The sequence below is a fragment of the Apostichopus japonicus genome, chromosome 6, assembly GCF_037975245.1.
Source record: "Apostichopus japonicus isolate 1M-3 chromosome 6, ASM3797524v1, whole genome shotgun sequence".
NCBI classification, from domain to species: domain Eukaryota; kingdom Metazoa; phylum Echinodermata; class Holothuroidea; order Aspidochirotida; family Stichopodidae; genus Apostichopus; species Apostichopus japonicus.
Window position 1 is genome coordinate 3,381,322 of NC_092566.1, and position 18,441 is coordinate 3,399,762.

The following is an 18,441-nucleotide window of genomic DNA, read 5'->3' on the forward strand; positions in this document are numbered from 1 at the left end:
ATCATAACTTTATTGCATAATACTCTGAGTAAAACTCAGCGGGTTTGGTGATATAGTAGCAAACCAACTCAGAGTACTTTGCTAAATTAAGCATCTTCCTTGAGTAAGTTAAAGAGGATGTCTACAGCTGGTGTTATTATGATCCTCTCTTTCATGTCCAGATCTACTCAATATTGCAGGAGTTTATACAGTTTTATACGTCTCCTTTAAAAGAACCTGTTCACTGTTATACATATACAGTACGACAACTATTGTACAACTTCTTAACATCCAAATTTGTTTTACATAAACCTTCATAGAAGTGCAAAGCCTTTGTGAGCCGTATTTCAATCATATGATCTGCTTGGTGCTGTAATATGTTAAGGTTGGAAGGCAAGATTAAGATCTTGGCTTGATTGGAAGATGGCAATATTACAATGAAATTACTCTACTAGAGTTGGTCAAGCTTAGCATATATATATGTACACTACTTCCTTGCCTGCTGTGCTACCGTACACATAATATGTTCTGTACATAGAGTTTGAATGATACAGTATATATCCTGTATCCTGTAACACTGTGAGCTGTACATACTGTGTAATTGGTGAACAAATTTTTGAGCATTATATATATTCAATGTGTAGAACAGGTTGATAGGTTGCCAACATCAGAGAACACATACACTGTGGGTGTTGAATGGTAAAGTCAAGCAATGAAATATCAACTGTGGTCATGGAATTAATTTGGAAGATTTACAAATTTAACTTATGGAAAAATAAAAAAAAAATTGTGTAGAAAGAATGGTTAAAATTAGTGTTTGCACGGGTTATCCGGGTACCCGGGTACCCGCCCGACGCGATACTACCCGGTTCCTAATTTATTACCCGAATCCTAAGCAAAGTGTGATTAAAAAAAAAAAAATTGGCAAACCGACGTTCAGGCAGATTTCCCATTGACTTAGTGTGGTGTTAGGCTACCATGTGTTCGAAGATAACAGCAAAAACGAAAGCTTTCCATACTGTAGATGTCTTATAACTGCGTCACAACTCCAGCTAATAAACAGATGGCTAGGCTAGACTACCCCCATTGACTTAGTGTGGTGTTAGGCAACCATGTGGTCGAACGTAACAGCAATAACGAAAGTATTCCATGGATGTCTTATAACTGCGTCACAACTCCAGCAAATAAACAGATGGTTAGGCTTAGCTAGATTTCTCATTGACTTGGTGTGGTGTTAGGCTACCATGTGGAAGAAATTATTATTTATTCATTCGTTTATTTCAAAGAAGGAAGGCTGATAAGGAATTTTACGCGATGTTAATGGATTATAGACGGGATAACTAAAAAATAGTAATCGCAAGTAGCTTTTTACTAATCGTTTATTCCAAATGCGATCAAATTGCGCGAATCGCGCAATCTCGCGGCTAATGCGAACCCTAGGCCTGCATAATAGATAGTAGTAGTATTAAAAACTGCTTAAGAGCTAAATTGGATATTTACATGGTTTGATCCAATAGACGTGCACGAGCTAGCATAAGCAGCGGCGGCAGTGCGATGTTAGTAGTAATGCTAATTATAATTAAATAATTAATTTATTAACAAGTTAATGAAAGAAACAGAAGCAAATAAAAACTATTGAGGGAGGTTTTATACCTTATCTTACACCTACGTATTAGAACATGAAAACATTCTCAGTAGAGAATATAATGCATTTATTACAGCATCCAATATGTAATTTCTTGAAAATCGTGATACACGAGGGTAAACAAATTTTTTTCCGGGTACCCGGATACCCGACGGGTAACGGCCCTCTGGTACCCGGTTCCCGATTTTTGGACCCGTGTAAACACTAGTTAAAATGTATAAGGGCAGTGCACCTTGACTGGGCCTAGAGCAATGGCATTTGTTGAGGGAGTACTTGGTATTGGTTTTGTATTTTTTTGCACATCTCTGACTAAGTCATGTTACAGATTTTAATCAGATAACCTTCAGTGCCCTTAATACAGATATGGTCAAGGTTGCTATACAAACTGTGTAAAGATGTACAACAGGTTTCTCCACGATAGGAACTGTAGTACTCGATAAGAGAAAACATTTCAAAGCCATTGAAAATGCGACACAAGTTTTGAACGTCACTAAATTATTCCTTGCTTTTAGTGTTTTATGTTCCAATATCCATTTGGTTGCTCGCTCTTAATGAAGGTAGTTTATTAACTTTGTTTAGCATTCAATATACATGTAGAATATGTACAACCTGTGTGAGCTGGTGTGTCAAATCTAAGTGACTTATAGCTAATATCTTTGCTGATGGTGTGATGTTATTGATTAAGTTTGTCTACTTTATTATCCCTGTCTCCTCACACCCATTACACTCTCACTCTAATGTGGTTGCCTGGTAAAAAGACTCACTATATTGCACAATGCTAAAGGGTATTTTCTCTTGTAAATACTCAAATCGGTATAAAAGCTTGAACGATTTTGTATCAGTGATGAGAAATCTCTTTGAGCACAAGTGGTTGTAAACTCATCTTCAACTTTGAAAGATAGACTGTGTTATGTGCAAAATACTGTTCACCATTAAATAAAAATCATACGTATGAATTATTAATAGTCGTTTAAATATTTACGTAGGACAAGGTCATTCGTCCATCCATTCCAACTTACAAGATCCATCTGCACAGTACAGTATAGTTAGTGAATGTAACTCTGTCATTGCTTTCAAGGTCCAGTCAATGGTGTGAAGGCCACCTTCCTTTCGAAAAGAAGAGATATATTCTTGAAAACCAAATTTTTGTCTTCTACCAGATGTGTACATCAAAAATCAGGATATTGAGAGCAAAATTGTTGTAGTTTTACAAGTCAATTTGAAAATGCATTTTATCAACATATATAATCAATCAAGTCTCAATTTCAAAACAATCAAACTCTATGATTTTTTTCTGTCTTGAGAAGCCAGGGTCGTCTCAGTTTTCTTGGTGAAAAATTAATTTTGCGCCCCGCATCGGCCATATATTTTTCAGAACTGAATCCAGTTATCAATTATTCTCTATTTAATGAGGCACAAAACCTGGAGTCTGTGAATTTAATAAGAATTTATTACTTGATAGATTGTGCCATTTTGGTTTAAATGCGCATGCAAACTCACAACCAACTTTAATCAGTTGCTTGAGGTTGCAGGGTAATATGTCATCTCCCTTGACAAATACATCATGATAGAAAATATTATGTTAATTTGCTGCTATAATAATGTCGTTACAAAAGTAGAAAAAAAAAATTCCCAAAAAATACCATAATATTAGCCTACTGTGCACAGTATGTCTACAATACATTCATAGCAATTCTTATTGAATGGAATTGTTAATTAATGCATTACCAAGTGATTACACTTTAAGGTTAAAAATAAGGACCCACTAAACATTTCATGTGAAATATATAGAAAATTATACTCAGTCATGGCTCAAATGTGATGTGGAAGATGATAACGTAATGTTATTATTTATGACACATGACCAACTTGATTAAAAGTACAACACATTGGAAGTTGTCCAATGTTGTTAACATGCCTTTTATTCACAATTTTACATCGTTCGTCATTTCTGTGTGTTAGAATTACTTGAATTTACCAACACATGGCCCGAGTACATGTTCAACACTTTATTACAAGTACAACTCCTTGAAGAGGTCCAATGTCAACAAGCCTTTGTATTGACAATTTACTTTGGTTTCTCATTCCTCTGTCCGTAAGATATTTGTGTACACACTCATTAACCAAGCAAGCACAATGTACTAAGCATGGATCATGCTGGTAAGTACTATATCTTGGACTAGTGCAACCTACAGTACAATACTGTCTATATATACTAGAATTACAAACCACCCAAAGTGTGAGTACAAATTCACATGGGCAAGTACAAGTGGGTACAAATTCACACAGGTACAACTTCGGCTACACACCAGTGTATACAAATTAAGGGTACAACACAAAAACGGGTAAACCCAGGTACAGTTCACACAACAGGTGAGTAAAAATTCACACAGGCAAGTACAGGTGGGTACAAATTCACAAGGACAAATACAGGTGGGTACAAACTCACACAGGTACAACTTCGGTTACACACAGGTGTACATAAAATTAAGGGTACAACACAAAACGGGTACACACAGATTTGGGTAAACCAGGTGCAGTTCACACAACAGGTGAATACAAATTCACACAGGCAAGTACAGGTGGGTACAAATTCACAAGGGCAAGTACAGGCAGGTACAAATTCACACAGGTACATCTTCGGCTACACACGGGTGTACATAAAATTAAGGGTACAACACAAAACGGGTACACACAGATTTGGGTAAACCAGGTGCAGTTCACACAACAGGTGAATACAAATTCACACAGGCAAGTACAGGTGGGTACAAATTCACAAGGGCAAGTACAGGCAGGTACAAATTCACACAGGTACATCTTCGGCTACACACGGGTGTACACAAATTAAGGGTACAACACAAAAACAGGTAAACCCAGGTGCAGTTCACACAACAGGTGAATACAAATTCACACTGGTAATTACAGGTTGGTACAAATTCACACGGGTACAAATTAAGCTGCATACGGGTACACAAAAATTACGGGTACAACACAAAACTGGGTACACACAAGTTCAGGAACACATACGTACAGTACATAATATACTGTACATGTATGGATGGGTACCCAATGCAAGTCGGGTACTCCCATATAGCTCTCTTGCTCGTCACATACAGTGTTGTGCTGCACATACAGGCATCAGGCATTAAAAGCAGATGATTGCATAAAATTTAGTCATTAATATTCCGGTAACTTGATCAACCCGACAGGAAATTCAGGAATATTATCATATTTCTTGAAGTAAACGGGGAATAATTTAGCATTCAAATTTTTTTTTTTTTTGTGCATAGCAGTTTTGACAGTTCTGAGTTTTGTTTCTGATAAAATACTATGGTTCCTATGGTACAAAACTGCTATACATCCTTGTGATTGTGTAGCAATTTGACCATTTTTGTGTAGCATTTTGCGATGCGATACTGGATAAATTACTGCCCGTTTAGATCAAGCTAAACACACCTGTATTCATTTGCTCATCAAGAGAAAGTTAAGTGGTGAGTTTATACAGAATTTCCCTCATATCTATGGAAGATTCTAATTAGTGGATACTTTCACATGTTATCAGCCAGCCATGCATGTTCATTTAAAAAGCAAATTAAAATTTTTTTTTTTTTTTTTTGGGGGGGAGGTTCTTATTTCTGACTTATTCTTTATCATTTGAATGAAACTTGGCTATCCTCAGTTCAAACTAATGAATTGTAGTGGATTCGTGGAATGATATTTTAGTAGATCATATTGAGATTTCAGTTTCAACAAGTCTCCAAAATGTTTCCAAAATCAATTCAAAGAAACCGCTCAGCAATGAAGAGATTTTTCAAATGTTTTAAAGTCACGCATTTGTTTCTATTTCTCGTGTTGTCCTTTTGTTAATATTTGTATTAAATGCAACTTGAGAATAACCGAAACTGATGCACCATATTGGAATGTAATTGCAGTATCGAAAGTGTGTCGAAATTTTTTACCACAGATAATTCGAAAGAGGCTCAATACTGAAAATATGTTAGAATGTGTTAACTTATGTGTACAGCAACTAGTATTGATCATTTGTTACATTTACTTACCTTATTACCTATAGGAAATTACATCCTATGCATGAAACAGAAAGAGACAAGAAACTAAAATAGGCACAGGGGGGTGAGTCACCATTTACGGTATCTGATGACCAGGCGATAACCTTCGTCATGATTTGTAATATTGCTTGAAACTAGGAAGAGCGTTAAGGAAGATAAATTCAGTTGCTTTCGCTGGACGGTATTTTTATCCAGAAGAGTCATGGTCCAGTTTACTGAACCTGTGCTGAGAAAAAATACATGATAATAATATTTAAAAAAAAAAATGATAATAATCAGCATTAATATAGGAAGACAATTCATCAAGGCATGTATGGGGGTGGTGGAGGAGGAGGGGGGAGGTAATAAGTTTAATGTTACATGTAGCAGCAATTAGGCGTAACTGTATGTAAAAAGAAAATGAAATTTGAAAGGTTTGTACCACAAAAGATAAAGTAAAATGTTGAATTGTGATAAAAAAAAATTAAAAAATGCCGAGTAATTAAATGGTCATTATTTTTATTTTATTACGAGATCCTTATGTTTATTTAAGCAAAATCATCAGTTTAAAAAAAAAATTGTTTTATTACAGTACAGAATCCCATTTAAGGAAGACATGAAAGAAAAAAAAATTCTTTTAAATGTGTTGATACTTAAGTTAATCAAATAATTCATATTGTGACTGTTATTTTTAGTTCTGATCGGTTCAAGTGTCATTCAACACTGTTTGGTATCGATATGAGTATCATTGTTTTGCATAACAAGTTAATGGTACAGTTAAATATGGATAGGGTGTGATTAAAATAGAATGTTGCCTTACATGTACGTGTAAAATGTTTCTCCACCGACCTTCAAATAAGTGTTTGATGGTTAGTCTCCTTGGATCAGTTACATCCAAGGTCAGAATATTTTCAAAAAACATGTGCACTCATAACAACTGACCTAAGTAAATAAAATTGCAAATATTAGTGTATGGATAGGAAGTGATTACCACCTTATATCGCAGTCTGCAACTATATTGTGATGTCAGTATGATACCCTCGGTTTGTACAGGTAAAAGTACAGGACAACCTTACATGTTAAATATGGCTCATTTGTGTTTCAAAGATCACTTCCCCTGCCAGGAAAATAAAAAGGAGTATTGTCAGTTGTGTATCTTTCTTTGATTTATGCCTCGACACATGGTTTATTAAAATTGAGAGAAAAGTGCAAGAAAATAAACTTTTTTTTTTTCTAAGGTTGGGAAGTTTACAATACATTTATAGCACTTTGGGTTTCTTATACTCTTACTAATAACCAGATACAGTATGTTTAACTGTCAAATATTAAACTTTTTCAAATTCTTGTTGGGACTTTTCTAGTTTAAAGGGTGTGAAGAGTTGCGCAAAAAGAAACGTCTAATGCCGGTACTTAGACCTAGTTTCGAATGAGGGGTAACAGAAGTTTTAAACACCACCATCGATCCCAGAAAATTCACACACAGCTTGCTTACCGTCAGTAATTAGACACTACAATCAGTACATACAGCTGCGGTCAATACCCACAGCACAGTATACAAACGATACTGCGATGGACATCTCAAGTTCCAGCTAAAGATAACAAGGTATCACGTTTCATTACTGTCTGCATTTTCTAGCGACACGAACAAAACGTCACTTGCAAGCAACGGAAAGTTAACATTTTCAGATGGCCGCACACGGTTTGGGGCGAGTCTTCAATGCCTTTAAGAAGTTTGTTAGTCTTCCTGTTTTTGCTGCTCTTAGTAGTTGTGGTTATCTGTGCATGTGGATGTCTAGGGTCTGTCTTTGGTGACTTTACTAATAGGTTTGTGCATTGTAACTGGTTTGATTATTTGGGTCAGTGCTGTAGCCATTGTTATGTTTGCTGATTAAGATCAACACTTAATACACTTAATACTTTCACTTCCTTTTCAAATGATTTAAAGGTACAGTTCTTTTATTTTAATGCAGCTGTTTGCATTTTGCAGAGCTTTGTTTACAATATTTCTCTCCTCATGGTCAGATATGCTTGTTCAAAACAGAAACTACCGTATAATTGTTGCTCTATTTGCAGGAATGTTGCAACAGGTACTTACAAATTCTCTTCCTGGAAATTCTCTTCCAGGTTGTCAAAACAAAACATCCATGCATAACTTAAACCTACCATATGTTCATGTTAGGAGATATAATTAGCCTTTAAATCTACTTTGCCCTACACATATCAATTAAGGCTAAAGTGGTTGGTTTGTTGGGATAAATAAACGGCTGATCATGTCTCTGAAAGTGAGAGGGAATTAACAAAGAGTTTTAAGTGGAATTAATGCTCAGGTATCTTGAGCAAATCTGGTGACAACTGACGATTGGCATTTTACGAAAAATGTAAGACATTAAGTAATTTTAAATATTGACCAACACTGTTACCTTTAACACAGCAAGATAGGTTACTCTACAACTAAAGTCTATGTACTGTTATGTGTAATGGCTTGTGTGGGTTCCTATGTTTATGTATAAGAGGCCATGCACACAGTATTGAAGGCTAAAAATAATTTTAATCAAATTGAATGAAAGACAGAGAGAGTAAGAAAGTGTGATTGTGTATCTAAAATGGTTGACCTGGTTCAGTTGGAAGATGTCTCGGAAATTTTATCTCATGGAAATTGTACCGTATTTCTTTACGGTACACCTATCGGCATGGGAATAGCATCGTACCGTACTACCGTTCCCCGATCTACAATTCTCTCCTAGAGAGTAGAAGTGATATTGCATGGTATGGCTGCCCGCAAGTGTAATTAACTCACACGAGTCTCAATCAAGTCATTTTTTTTGGTACAAGGAAACGTTATTTCTGAGGAAAAGCCAGCGTGAATTATTTGTAACCTTACCTGAAGTTATATCGCATGGTTTGATTGAAAGATTAATTTACCACTAGTTGAGTAATTGCAGTAGCCGTGCACTTTTACTTTGTTAAGCCTTGGTTGAAGTCAGTCCATTATAAATGGCTCAAGTGAAGGCCATCGTTGGTGTTTTTCATTCTACATAAGATATTGACAATCTGTTTTAATGCCTGAAGCAATGTAAAAAAAAATATATTAAAAAACAAACAAGAACAAGTTCCTTCCACTTTAGAGAATGACATTTAGGCAGGAAACTAATTTTTAATATGTAAAGTAGTAACATTTTGCACTTGGTTTTATCAAAGTTTGTATCAATTTTATCAAAGGCACCAAGTATGGATCCAAGTATGACTACCACTAGAAATAAACTATTCAAGTCAATTCTGTCAAATTGATAAGCTCAGCCACTTTTTTGACAGTTTTTGTTAGCTCATACCAGCATGCTGGTGTGAGCTATTGTTACAGTGCGGCGTCTATCACTCTATCATTCTATCACTCTATCACTCTATCCGTCAACAATTGGTAAAACCGCTCCCACTCGCATAGTGTTTAATGGAATTTCATGAAACTTGGACACAAGGACCATTGGGTACAGGGCATTCAGAGATGGTCCGAAATTTGGGGTCAAAGGTCACCTGTGGGCCGTAATGGGCCATTTTGTGGAAATACGCAAAATGCTTCTTCTCCTACAGATTCCATGGTACAATGTTGAGGGTTTGTCACGATAGTACTATAGAAGTTTTACCTTCAGGGTGTTCATGAATTTGAGATCAGAGATCAACAAGGGGTCTTTTGTGGCCCGGGTCGCGGCCCTTTATTTTCAAATTGCTTCCGTTCGTACAGTGTATGGCCAGTTATAATGAAACTTGGTCACAACGTTCCTCGGGATAAGGGTTACGAGGGGTGTTCGGAAAATTGAGGTCAAATGTCATTTAGGGGGTCATCGGGGGTCATTCTTTGTAATATTTTCAAATATCTCAATCTCCTCAAGATTTTGATGGATCATATTCAAAGTTGAACTGATGATAGTTGGATTGTGTATGAATAAGGTGATGCCTAATAATTTTTGGTCAAAAGTTAATTAATTACAATTAATCCCCATTGTTTAAAAAAATCTGAGCCTTCACCTTTTTGCCAAAGCTCCTTTAATTTGTCTCCCAGTCTCTGCAGTGTTTGTTTACATTTGTGGTTAAGCTCTGCAGAGGCTGTTAGTGGAATTAAAGCAGGATTGGGAGTTGTTATTAACTGTTGAACTGTAAGCATGAGAGCCCTATAGCCAATCAGCACTTGCCGATTCTTAGAAGTCTTTGAGCCTGAGCTATGTAGGCAGCCAGCCAAAAGTTTTGGAAGGTGTGCTTGTGAACAACTTATGTCTGCTCAGGTAGAGGGGAGAAAGTTTAATAGGGTAGGTCAGTGGTATTGTTTGAGAGAGTGGGTAAAACAGGATTTAAAGGGGGAAAATAGGAATTATAGCCAGTGGTGTGGCCAGGATTCTGCTAACGGAGTAGGGGGGGGGGGGGGGTTATTGCAGTTTTGAGCTAGGGGTATAAATTTGTCTTTGAACCTAAAATGTTTGGCCTCATGGGCCCAAAATTGGTGGAATCTGAAAAATGGCCTGAAATTTGGCGGGCCATAAAGTTTTGTGGGCCCTACATTTTTGAGCTCAAAAAGGTATGAGCTTCTGCACCATTGGTGCTCTAGTTTGAATAATAATTCAGACCTATAGTACAGTGATTTATATCCTAATTTTTCTTCATAAGGTTTCTCGATAACTTAGAAATGAAAGTTTGAACAGTTTATAAATGATTTTAACCACTATCCAGATGTAACAACAACAAACACACTTCAGGAGACGATCCTGAAAGTTCTCTCATTGTCCGTTCCAGTGCTGACTTCTTTTAATTACTTACATGTCTTTTCACAACTGCTGCAAACTTGCTCTATTGTGTCTAGAGTGACCTGGTAACCTTTTGACACTGACCTTCCATGGTGATCGGTCACCTCAGGTCAACTTTGCTCTTCACCTACCTGTCTTTTCACAACGGCTGCAAACTTGCTCTATTGTGTCTAGAGTGACCTGGTAACCTTTTGACACACCTTCCATGGTGATCGGTCACCTCAGGTCAACTTTGCTCTTCACCTACCTGTCTTTTCACAACTACTGCACACTTGTTCTATTGTGTCTAGAGTGACCTGGTAACCTTTTGACACTGACCTTCCATGGTGATCGGTCACCTCAGGTCAACTTTGCTCTTCACCTACCTGTCTTTTCACAACTACTGCACACTTGTTCTATTGTGTCTAGAGTGACCTGGTAACCTTTTGACACTGACCTTCCATGGTGATCGGTCACCTCAGGTCAACTTTGCTCTTCACCTACCTGTCTTTTCACAACTACTGCACACTTGTTCTATTGTGTCTAGAGTGACCTGGTAACTTTTGACACTGACCTTCCATGGTGATCGGTCACCTCAGGTCAACTTTGCTCTTCACCTACCTGTCTTTTCACAACTACTGCACACTTGTTCTATTGTGTCTAGATTGACCTGGTAACCTTTTGACACTGACCTTCCATGGTGATCGGTCACCTCAGGTCAACTTTGCTCTTCACCTACCTGTCTTTTCACAACTACTGCACTCTTGATCTATTGTGTCTAGAGTGACCTGGTAACCTTTTGACACTGACCTTCCATGGTGATCGGTCACCTCAGGTCAACTTTGCTCTTCACCTACCGGTCTCTTCACAACTGCTGCACTCTTGATCTATTGTGTCTAGAGTGACCTGGTAACCTTTTGACACTGACCTTCCATGGTGATCGGTCACCTCAGGTCAACTTTGCTCTTCACCTACCTGTCTTTTCACAACTACTGCACACTTGTTCTATTGTGTCTAGAGTGACCTGGTAACTTTTTGACACTGACCTTCCATGGTGATCGGTCACCTCAGGTCAACTTTGCTCTTCCCCTACCTGTCTTTTCACAACTACTGCACACTTGTTCTATTGTGTCTAGATTGATCTGGTAACCTTTTGACACTGGTTGCCGATGGTGACCTTATTGTAAAGTTGCTCTTCACCTACCTGTCTCCTCACTTCTGCTGCACACTCGCTCTACTATTGCCAGTGACCTGGCAACCTTTGACACGACCTCAGGCTGTGACTGGTCACCTCTGGTCAACATGGCTCCTCATGTACCTATGTCCTCATAACTGCTGAACCCATACAGCTTCGGGTCAGCCTCTAGAAGCACCAGAGAAATGTCTTGATTAATGTATGTTACCGTTTTATGGCAATGCCCTGATGTCATGTTTTTAAACACCTGTACAATATTATGCTGTTATTTTGAAAAAAACTTTAAGGAAGTATTAAAAAAATACATGTGTTTTAACTGGGTTCGTTTTATTTCTACTTTGGAAAAGACTGCATCAGAGAATGGTTGATTGCTGGATGCCACCAATATGCTGACAAAAATGGTTTCTAGAAAATTGTTTCGGAACTTTTGGACGCTCTTTGGTATTAAAGTTGGGGATGCCTGCTTGTTTCCACCCTTTTATTTGAATTTGGACTGTTACATATGGGAATGTGTTACAAATGGATGAATGAAGATCATTATATATGCAATGTATATTAATACCTGCATATATGGTTATATATATATATGTCATTATTTACATAAATGGAATTATAGAACAATAAAAGAAACCTATAAATTATCAGCCAATATGGTATTAATCTATGTAAACATCTTTTATTTCACTTCTAATTTCTTACAGTAGTATCTACTTGCGTGTGGTATAGTGCACAGTAATAAAATATTTTATATATCTCACAAACGTGTGTAGGTGGTTCGGTTCATATCATTGTTTAGCGAGATGAGGGTACTTTTAACCACCTGGGCCTTCAAAACAACTGTCCTTACTTCAGACTTAGTCTTACACAGAACTTTAACGTCATCCTCATGTTCTGCACAGACAGCTCATTGAAATGTTCACTAACCTTGTGACATTTTATTAGAAGGTAGATGTATTCTGTAGGTGTTGTTTAAGATTAGTCACTACCAAATTCAGTTAAATACACTTTAAAAATTTAAATTGCAAAAGTTTGCGAGAAATACAGAAGTTTTATGAGCAAGTATAATAGCTTCAACAGCAGTTTAAAAATTTACTTCACTTACACACTTACCTGTCTCCCCACAACAAATACACTCTTGCTGTACCGTGTCAAGAGCCGCCGATAACCTTTTAGCGCCGCCCTCTACCAGTGACCGGCCCATTCTGGTCTACCGCCCTCCTTTGTATTCTACCCGTCCAAAGTGTCAGAAGCTCTGGAATGACATAGTTTTTGAGTCACAAATTTACACCTTGGAAATAATCTTTTGGATTCTATCCAAGGATCCACACAATCTCTTCTATCCAAAGTTCCTTACCAAACAGAGATTGGATAAGTGCCTTTTGTTTTAGGCGTTTGTTGGAGCCTCTGTGTTTCCATGGGTTTCTTGTTAGTTTCTTGCCTTAAAATTTTCACATTTAGTTAACCATGAAATTAAAAACAAATATTAGCATTTTGCCTACCCAAAAACTTGTATGTATAGATTTACATAAACTTGTGTAGTAACTTATTGCATAACATGAGAGATGAATAGCGATAACCTCCAGGTAAATTATTCCCTCGCTCATTCTTAGTCGTTTGACGCGGCGCCGTAATCCATAAAAATATTCTTCGCTCCCGTCTTACTCTCGTATTCGTAATAACTCTACAATAATTTCTCAAATGTTGCTAATACCCTCAAAATCCTCCAGGTGTTGTCAATCAAGATGCATGAATGTATCATGAGAATATGTAGTAAGCAACCTTGGCTGGGGATATTTAAAGAGTAAAAGTGTTGTAGTTGTTTCAATATACCGTATATCGGAGCTGCGCAGACAAATGTCTAATGCAACATTGACAAGCAGGAAAATAACTTATACAGTACAGGCTAGCATAGTAATATTTTGTACAAATGACTTTTAATCACTACACAAGTGAAAAACAAATGGTACAATGTGTCCTGTTTCTTCACAGAGATTATATTATTTTGGTATTTATTAATACTAAATTTAATAATTGTTATGGATATTGTAAATGCTAAATTATTCCCTGTTTTGTACGATGGAGGAATCTTTAGCCACAATTTGTGAAATCATCCTTTGTTTCTATGAGGTTATGACGGATTTTAATAAACATGATAATTCAGTACAGTAGGTCATTATGTAATTTCACTGGTCACTCATCTGTCCCCAGAGTATGGGTTAGTTTGTTTCTTTTAAAATTTACAAACTGTATTGTTGGTTTTTTACATTTGCTCTTTTTAATCGCTATGTATGTATCCCTTTGAGATCACTTTTAAGTTCATTGCATGTCATCTATTTTCAGGGACTACAGTAAGGCGTGTGTTTTATAAAAGCATCCAAACTGTCCAAAAAACAGGTGTCAAAGTTAAAAATTTGTTTTAAAATTTTCTCTTCTTTTTTATCATCATCATCATCACCAAACTGTCCAAAAAACAGGTGTCAAAGTTAAAAATTTGTTTTAATATTTTCTCTTCTTTTTTATCATCATCATCATCAACAGAGGATGCAGCATGTGCAATAATAAAGTATTTAGAGGTGCAAGCAAGTGAGGAAAACAGTAAAGGCTGGATGTTACTCTCCACGTTGAATCTGCTTGCCAGCGGCGGTCCGAGTATCGTCCAACCGATGACCATAGCAGCCCTCCCCTCTACCCTTGTGAAATGTCTCTACCTGTTCTTTGACCTACCGGAGATAGACAGCCCGAACAAAGATGCAATAGAAAACAAGCAGAAGGAACTACACAGGGTGATTATACAGGTAAAAAAAAGAATCTCATGTTTATTCATAAGTCAAGGACCCATCCACCGTCATTATCCGTTACTTCTGAGGCCTTAATTGTAAGGATATATCATATAGGAAGTACAGTTCCATGAAACCAAAACACAAGGACATTTCCTGAGAGGATATTTTCTAACAAGGTTGCGTCTTTTAGGGGTTTAGACCCGTTCTTGAATGCGCGGCAAGAATTTGGAATTAGTTTTGTACAAAGCTTGACAAAAAACTTGATCGCTTCTGAAGAATAGTTGTCTAAATTATTAATTCTCTGCATTTCCTTCATTCCTCTCTCTAACCCTGTCTCTTGTACATCCTGTGTGCTTACCCCTTTCTGCCAAGCCTAGAAACTGCTTATATTCTGGCACTGTACCTCCCCCCCCCCCAAAGATTTTCTCTATGGTCATCTTCCTCCCAAATCTACCATTCAGAAGTTCTACAATTCATGCATTTTAAGCCTAATTGGATTTTCATCAGTCTGAATCCCCCGGTATTTAAAGTTTTGTGGAAGTTTTTCGACACTAGGACAGTTTGTATTGTCTTTTTTTAATCCACAAAGAATCCTGCAGAAGTATTCTTGAATTTTCCCTGATTTCCCAAAAAGTTTCCACGCTTTGTCACTTGTATTTTTCTTCAGGATCGCTGGTTATGATGTAGGTATCAGGATGGATACATCTTTACACAATCTTGCCCGACACAACCATTGCCATCTTGCTGTTCCACATTAAGAACAGCCTTGTAAAGTTAAATACAAAAAGAACAACTTTGCCAATGTCACCCAAATCCACCAGTCAGCTCAGTGTCATTCCCAGACTCTCCAGTCATTTGTGTGTGCAAAACTATGTTATTTTGTGATTTTCCCTTTCAATTTTCTTTAATTTTGTTTCAGTTACTGAAGAGATTGTGTCAATATCCAGCCTCGGCGGAAGAATTGGCCAAAGAGGATGACCTGAACTTGTTGTTTAGTGCCATTAGCAGTTGGTGCCCGACTCACAATATTCAATGGAGAAAAGGAGCAGCTGATGTATTGACCACTATATCCAGGCATGGTCTCACAGAGGAAGTTGTGCAATATGTTCATCGTAAGTGCCGCTGTATCAAATAGGCACCATGTTCCCCCCCTACCCTCCCCACCCCAAAAAAAATTGGCAGCAGCTGCAAAATCTTGCTCATCTAGGATGAACTAATAAAAGAAACAAGAATTTTTCTCTGCCAGACCAGAAGTGCTCATTGTGTAAAACTGGAGCACAAGAGATTGGATCCAATGCAGCCTGGCTAAGTAATGCTGCAGCAGGGAATACTTCAGCATTCAAAGTCTGTGTAGCAGTTTGAAGGCTCTGAATTTGTCTCATAAAGTACTATGTGTTTCTGTGTAAAGACACTGCTATACATCGTTGTACTTGTGTATTTTGCATAGTATTTCTCTGAATTTTGGACTTGTATAGCAAATTGACCATTTTGCATAGCATTTCTTTGAATTTCGTCCCTTATAAAATACTATGTGTTCCTGTGTAAAGACACTGCTATACATCTTTGTACTTGCATAGCAAATTGACCATTTTGCATAGCAGCATTTTGCGATGCGATACTGGGATAAATTATTCCCTGTGCAGTTCCCTCACTGTTCTACTGTTGGAGTGGTACCTAATTGGTCTATATAATATAGTCTCAGATATGGGGTTAATTCATAACGGGATAAAAGTAATAATCTTGTCTCGTATGTGGAATTTTACTAAAGAGGATTGCTCATGTTGTTTTACATCAGGTCATCAGGCCTCAAAATTAAGGCTATCTACTGGCTAAATGCCAGTGGATTTTGCTGTTTGCCAGTAGAAAAAAATGCACTTTCATTTTTCTGCCGGTAGAGTCTGCTAACAATCGACAGTGAAACAATAGGCATGATATTGTGTACCTAACATATTTAAGCCCTGTAATACTACTCATTATCAGCAAATATGACTAGGCTGCTCCAATAAGCTTGTCGAGTATTACATGTGCCATAATTCTGGTAGATACCACTAAGAATTTGTCTTTAGTCACTTGAGTTTTTACAAACTTTCACATTTTAACAAAAACTGACTAAAGTTGTGAAATTCTAGGCTGGGAAATGTACATATTCACAGCGCTAAAGATGAGGGTAGCCAAGATGAGGGTAGGTTGGAAATTAAGTTGAATGTTCCATTGCAAGGTTTGATCTTCCTTTATTACTGATTTGATACAGCCTACAAATAATCATGACAAAATTGCTATATTACAGTTGTGTTTTAAATCACTATAATACAACAGTATTCAGTGATCCTACGGAAATTGACTTGTTTCTTTTTACGTAAGGCTGGATTCGGTAAGTGATGTCACCTATTTGCAAATAGGAAACGTGTATCCAAGGATCATCAACAGAAATAAATATGGCAAGCTCTTTCGCTGTATGATTTATCTTTTAAATTTTGTACTTTTTTCTCAACTATTATTAATTTTTGTCTCTTGGAATACTCTTTTAGGTAAAGGTTGTCTTTCTGCTTGTATCTGGAATATGAATCATCGTGTTCAAGGCCTCACCATAATGGAAATAGTGGAGATGTGCTTCACCGTCTACAGTCTTCTCAAAGACTCGAGTGACAAGACAGCGATCTTAGTGGACGACTTCAGAACTAGCGAGGGTTACGTCTTTCTGACTGACTTTGCACTAAAGTAAGTACATGAGAGAGAGAGTGATCCATTCAGAAAGAGTAAATGTATAGAGATTATGGTCGGTAGGTCAAAGGTTAGGAACAGCTGACTCTCTTGAAGACTAGAAGTCAGAAAAAATCAAATTCAAAAAGAAAAAGAAAAATTTCTAAAACCGGGGAATTTTGGTGTTAGGAGTTATGTAATTCATATCAGAAAAGATAATAATTTAGTGTCTTTATTTGAAGCTGCATGTCACAGCAAAAGGGAAGACCACTGTCATTAGAACAGTAAATTTTCGGCCCATTTGCAAAGAGCTCATGTGCAGTGATGAGTTTCAGCCAATGTTCAAAAAGTTTTTTTTTAGCCTATGTGAAGAGAGTTTTTATCCCAAGTGCAAGAAGTTAATAAAGCGCATGGTCAAGTAGAGAGAAATAAAAGAACAATAAATACAGCAGAGGCTTCTTGATCACAACTTTGGAATGGATATGATCACAGCCTGATCATGCTAAATAATACAATACTCATAACAAGATATGTAGTACGACTTCAAAAGCATGAGTACAAGTATAATCCCCTCCCCCCCCCTTGTGAGTACATTTATGAGTACAAGGCTGGAAGACCCAAGTACGAGTACCTAATCTTGTACTAGTATTAATATCAGATTTCCTACATTCCACAAGTACAAGCACATTGGTTTGAGTACAGTTATATTCTCTCTGTTCTGAGTATTAGTATGAGTACAATGTTGGAAGCACAAATACGAGTACTTAATCTTGTACTAGTATCAATACTAGATTCCTACATGCCACAAGTACATGGGTATGAGTACAGTTATTATTCTCCCTGTTATGAGTACATTTATGAGTACAAGGCTGGAAGACCCAAGTATGAGTACTTAATCTTGTGCTGGTACTTAATCTTTTACCATTATCAATACTAAATTTCCCTACAATCCAAAAGTACAAGTTCATGGATATGAGTACAATTACTATTTCCCCTGTTATGAGTACATTTATGAGTACAAGGCTGGAAGACCCAAGTATGAGTACTTAATCTTGTGCTGGTTCTTAATCTTTTACCAGTATCAATACTAGATTCCTATATGCCACAAGTACAGGGGTATGAGGGGGAGTACAAGAGTGGCAGTACAAGTACAGGTGACTATGCTAGACCATGAAAAACAAGCAAAGAGCCACTTTAAGTCTACTCAATAACTGTCTGATCAACAAAACTCACTCTACCATTGCAGGAATTGTTTGACTGGGAGTAATACTTCAGGAATAGTACCTTATGGAAGCACCAAACTATTCTCACACACAAGTACCATATT

General features: G+C 37.1%; 1 protein-coding gene across 6 annotated transcripts in view; it reads left to right on the top strand.

The window, feature by feature from the left end:
- Positions 1 to 18,441, top strand: part of LOC139968690 (WD repeat and FYVE domain-containing protein 3-like) — a 99,432-nt gene that overhangs the window by 15,001 nt on the left and 65,990 nt on the right. For all 6 annotated transcript variants that reach the window (XM_071972979.1, XM_071972983.1, XM_071972982.1 and 3 more), the window contains exons 4-6: positions 14,173 to 14,429; positions 15,334 to 15,526; positions 16,943 to 17,132. In XM_071972979.1, coding sequence (XP_071829080.1) covers positions 14,173 to 14,429; positions 15,334 to 15,526; positions 16,943 to 17,132 — 640 coding nt within the window. The remainder of the gene's footprint in view (positions 1 to 14,172; positions 14,430 to 15,333; positions 15,527 to 16,942; positions 17,133 to 18,441) is intronic.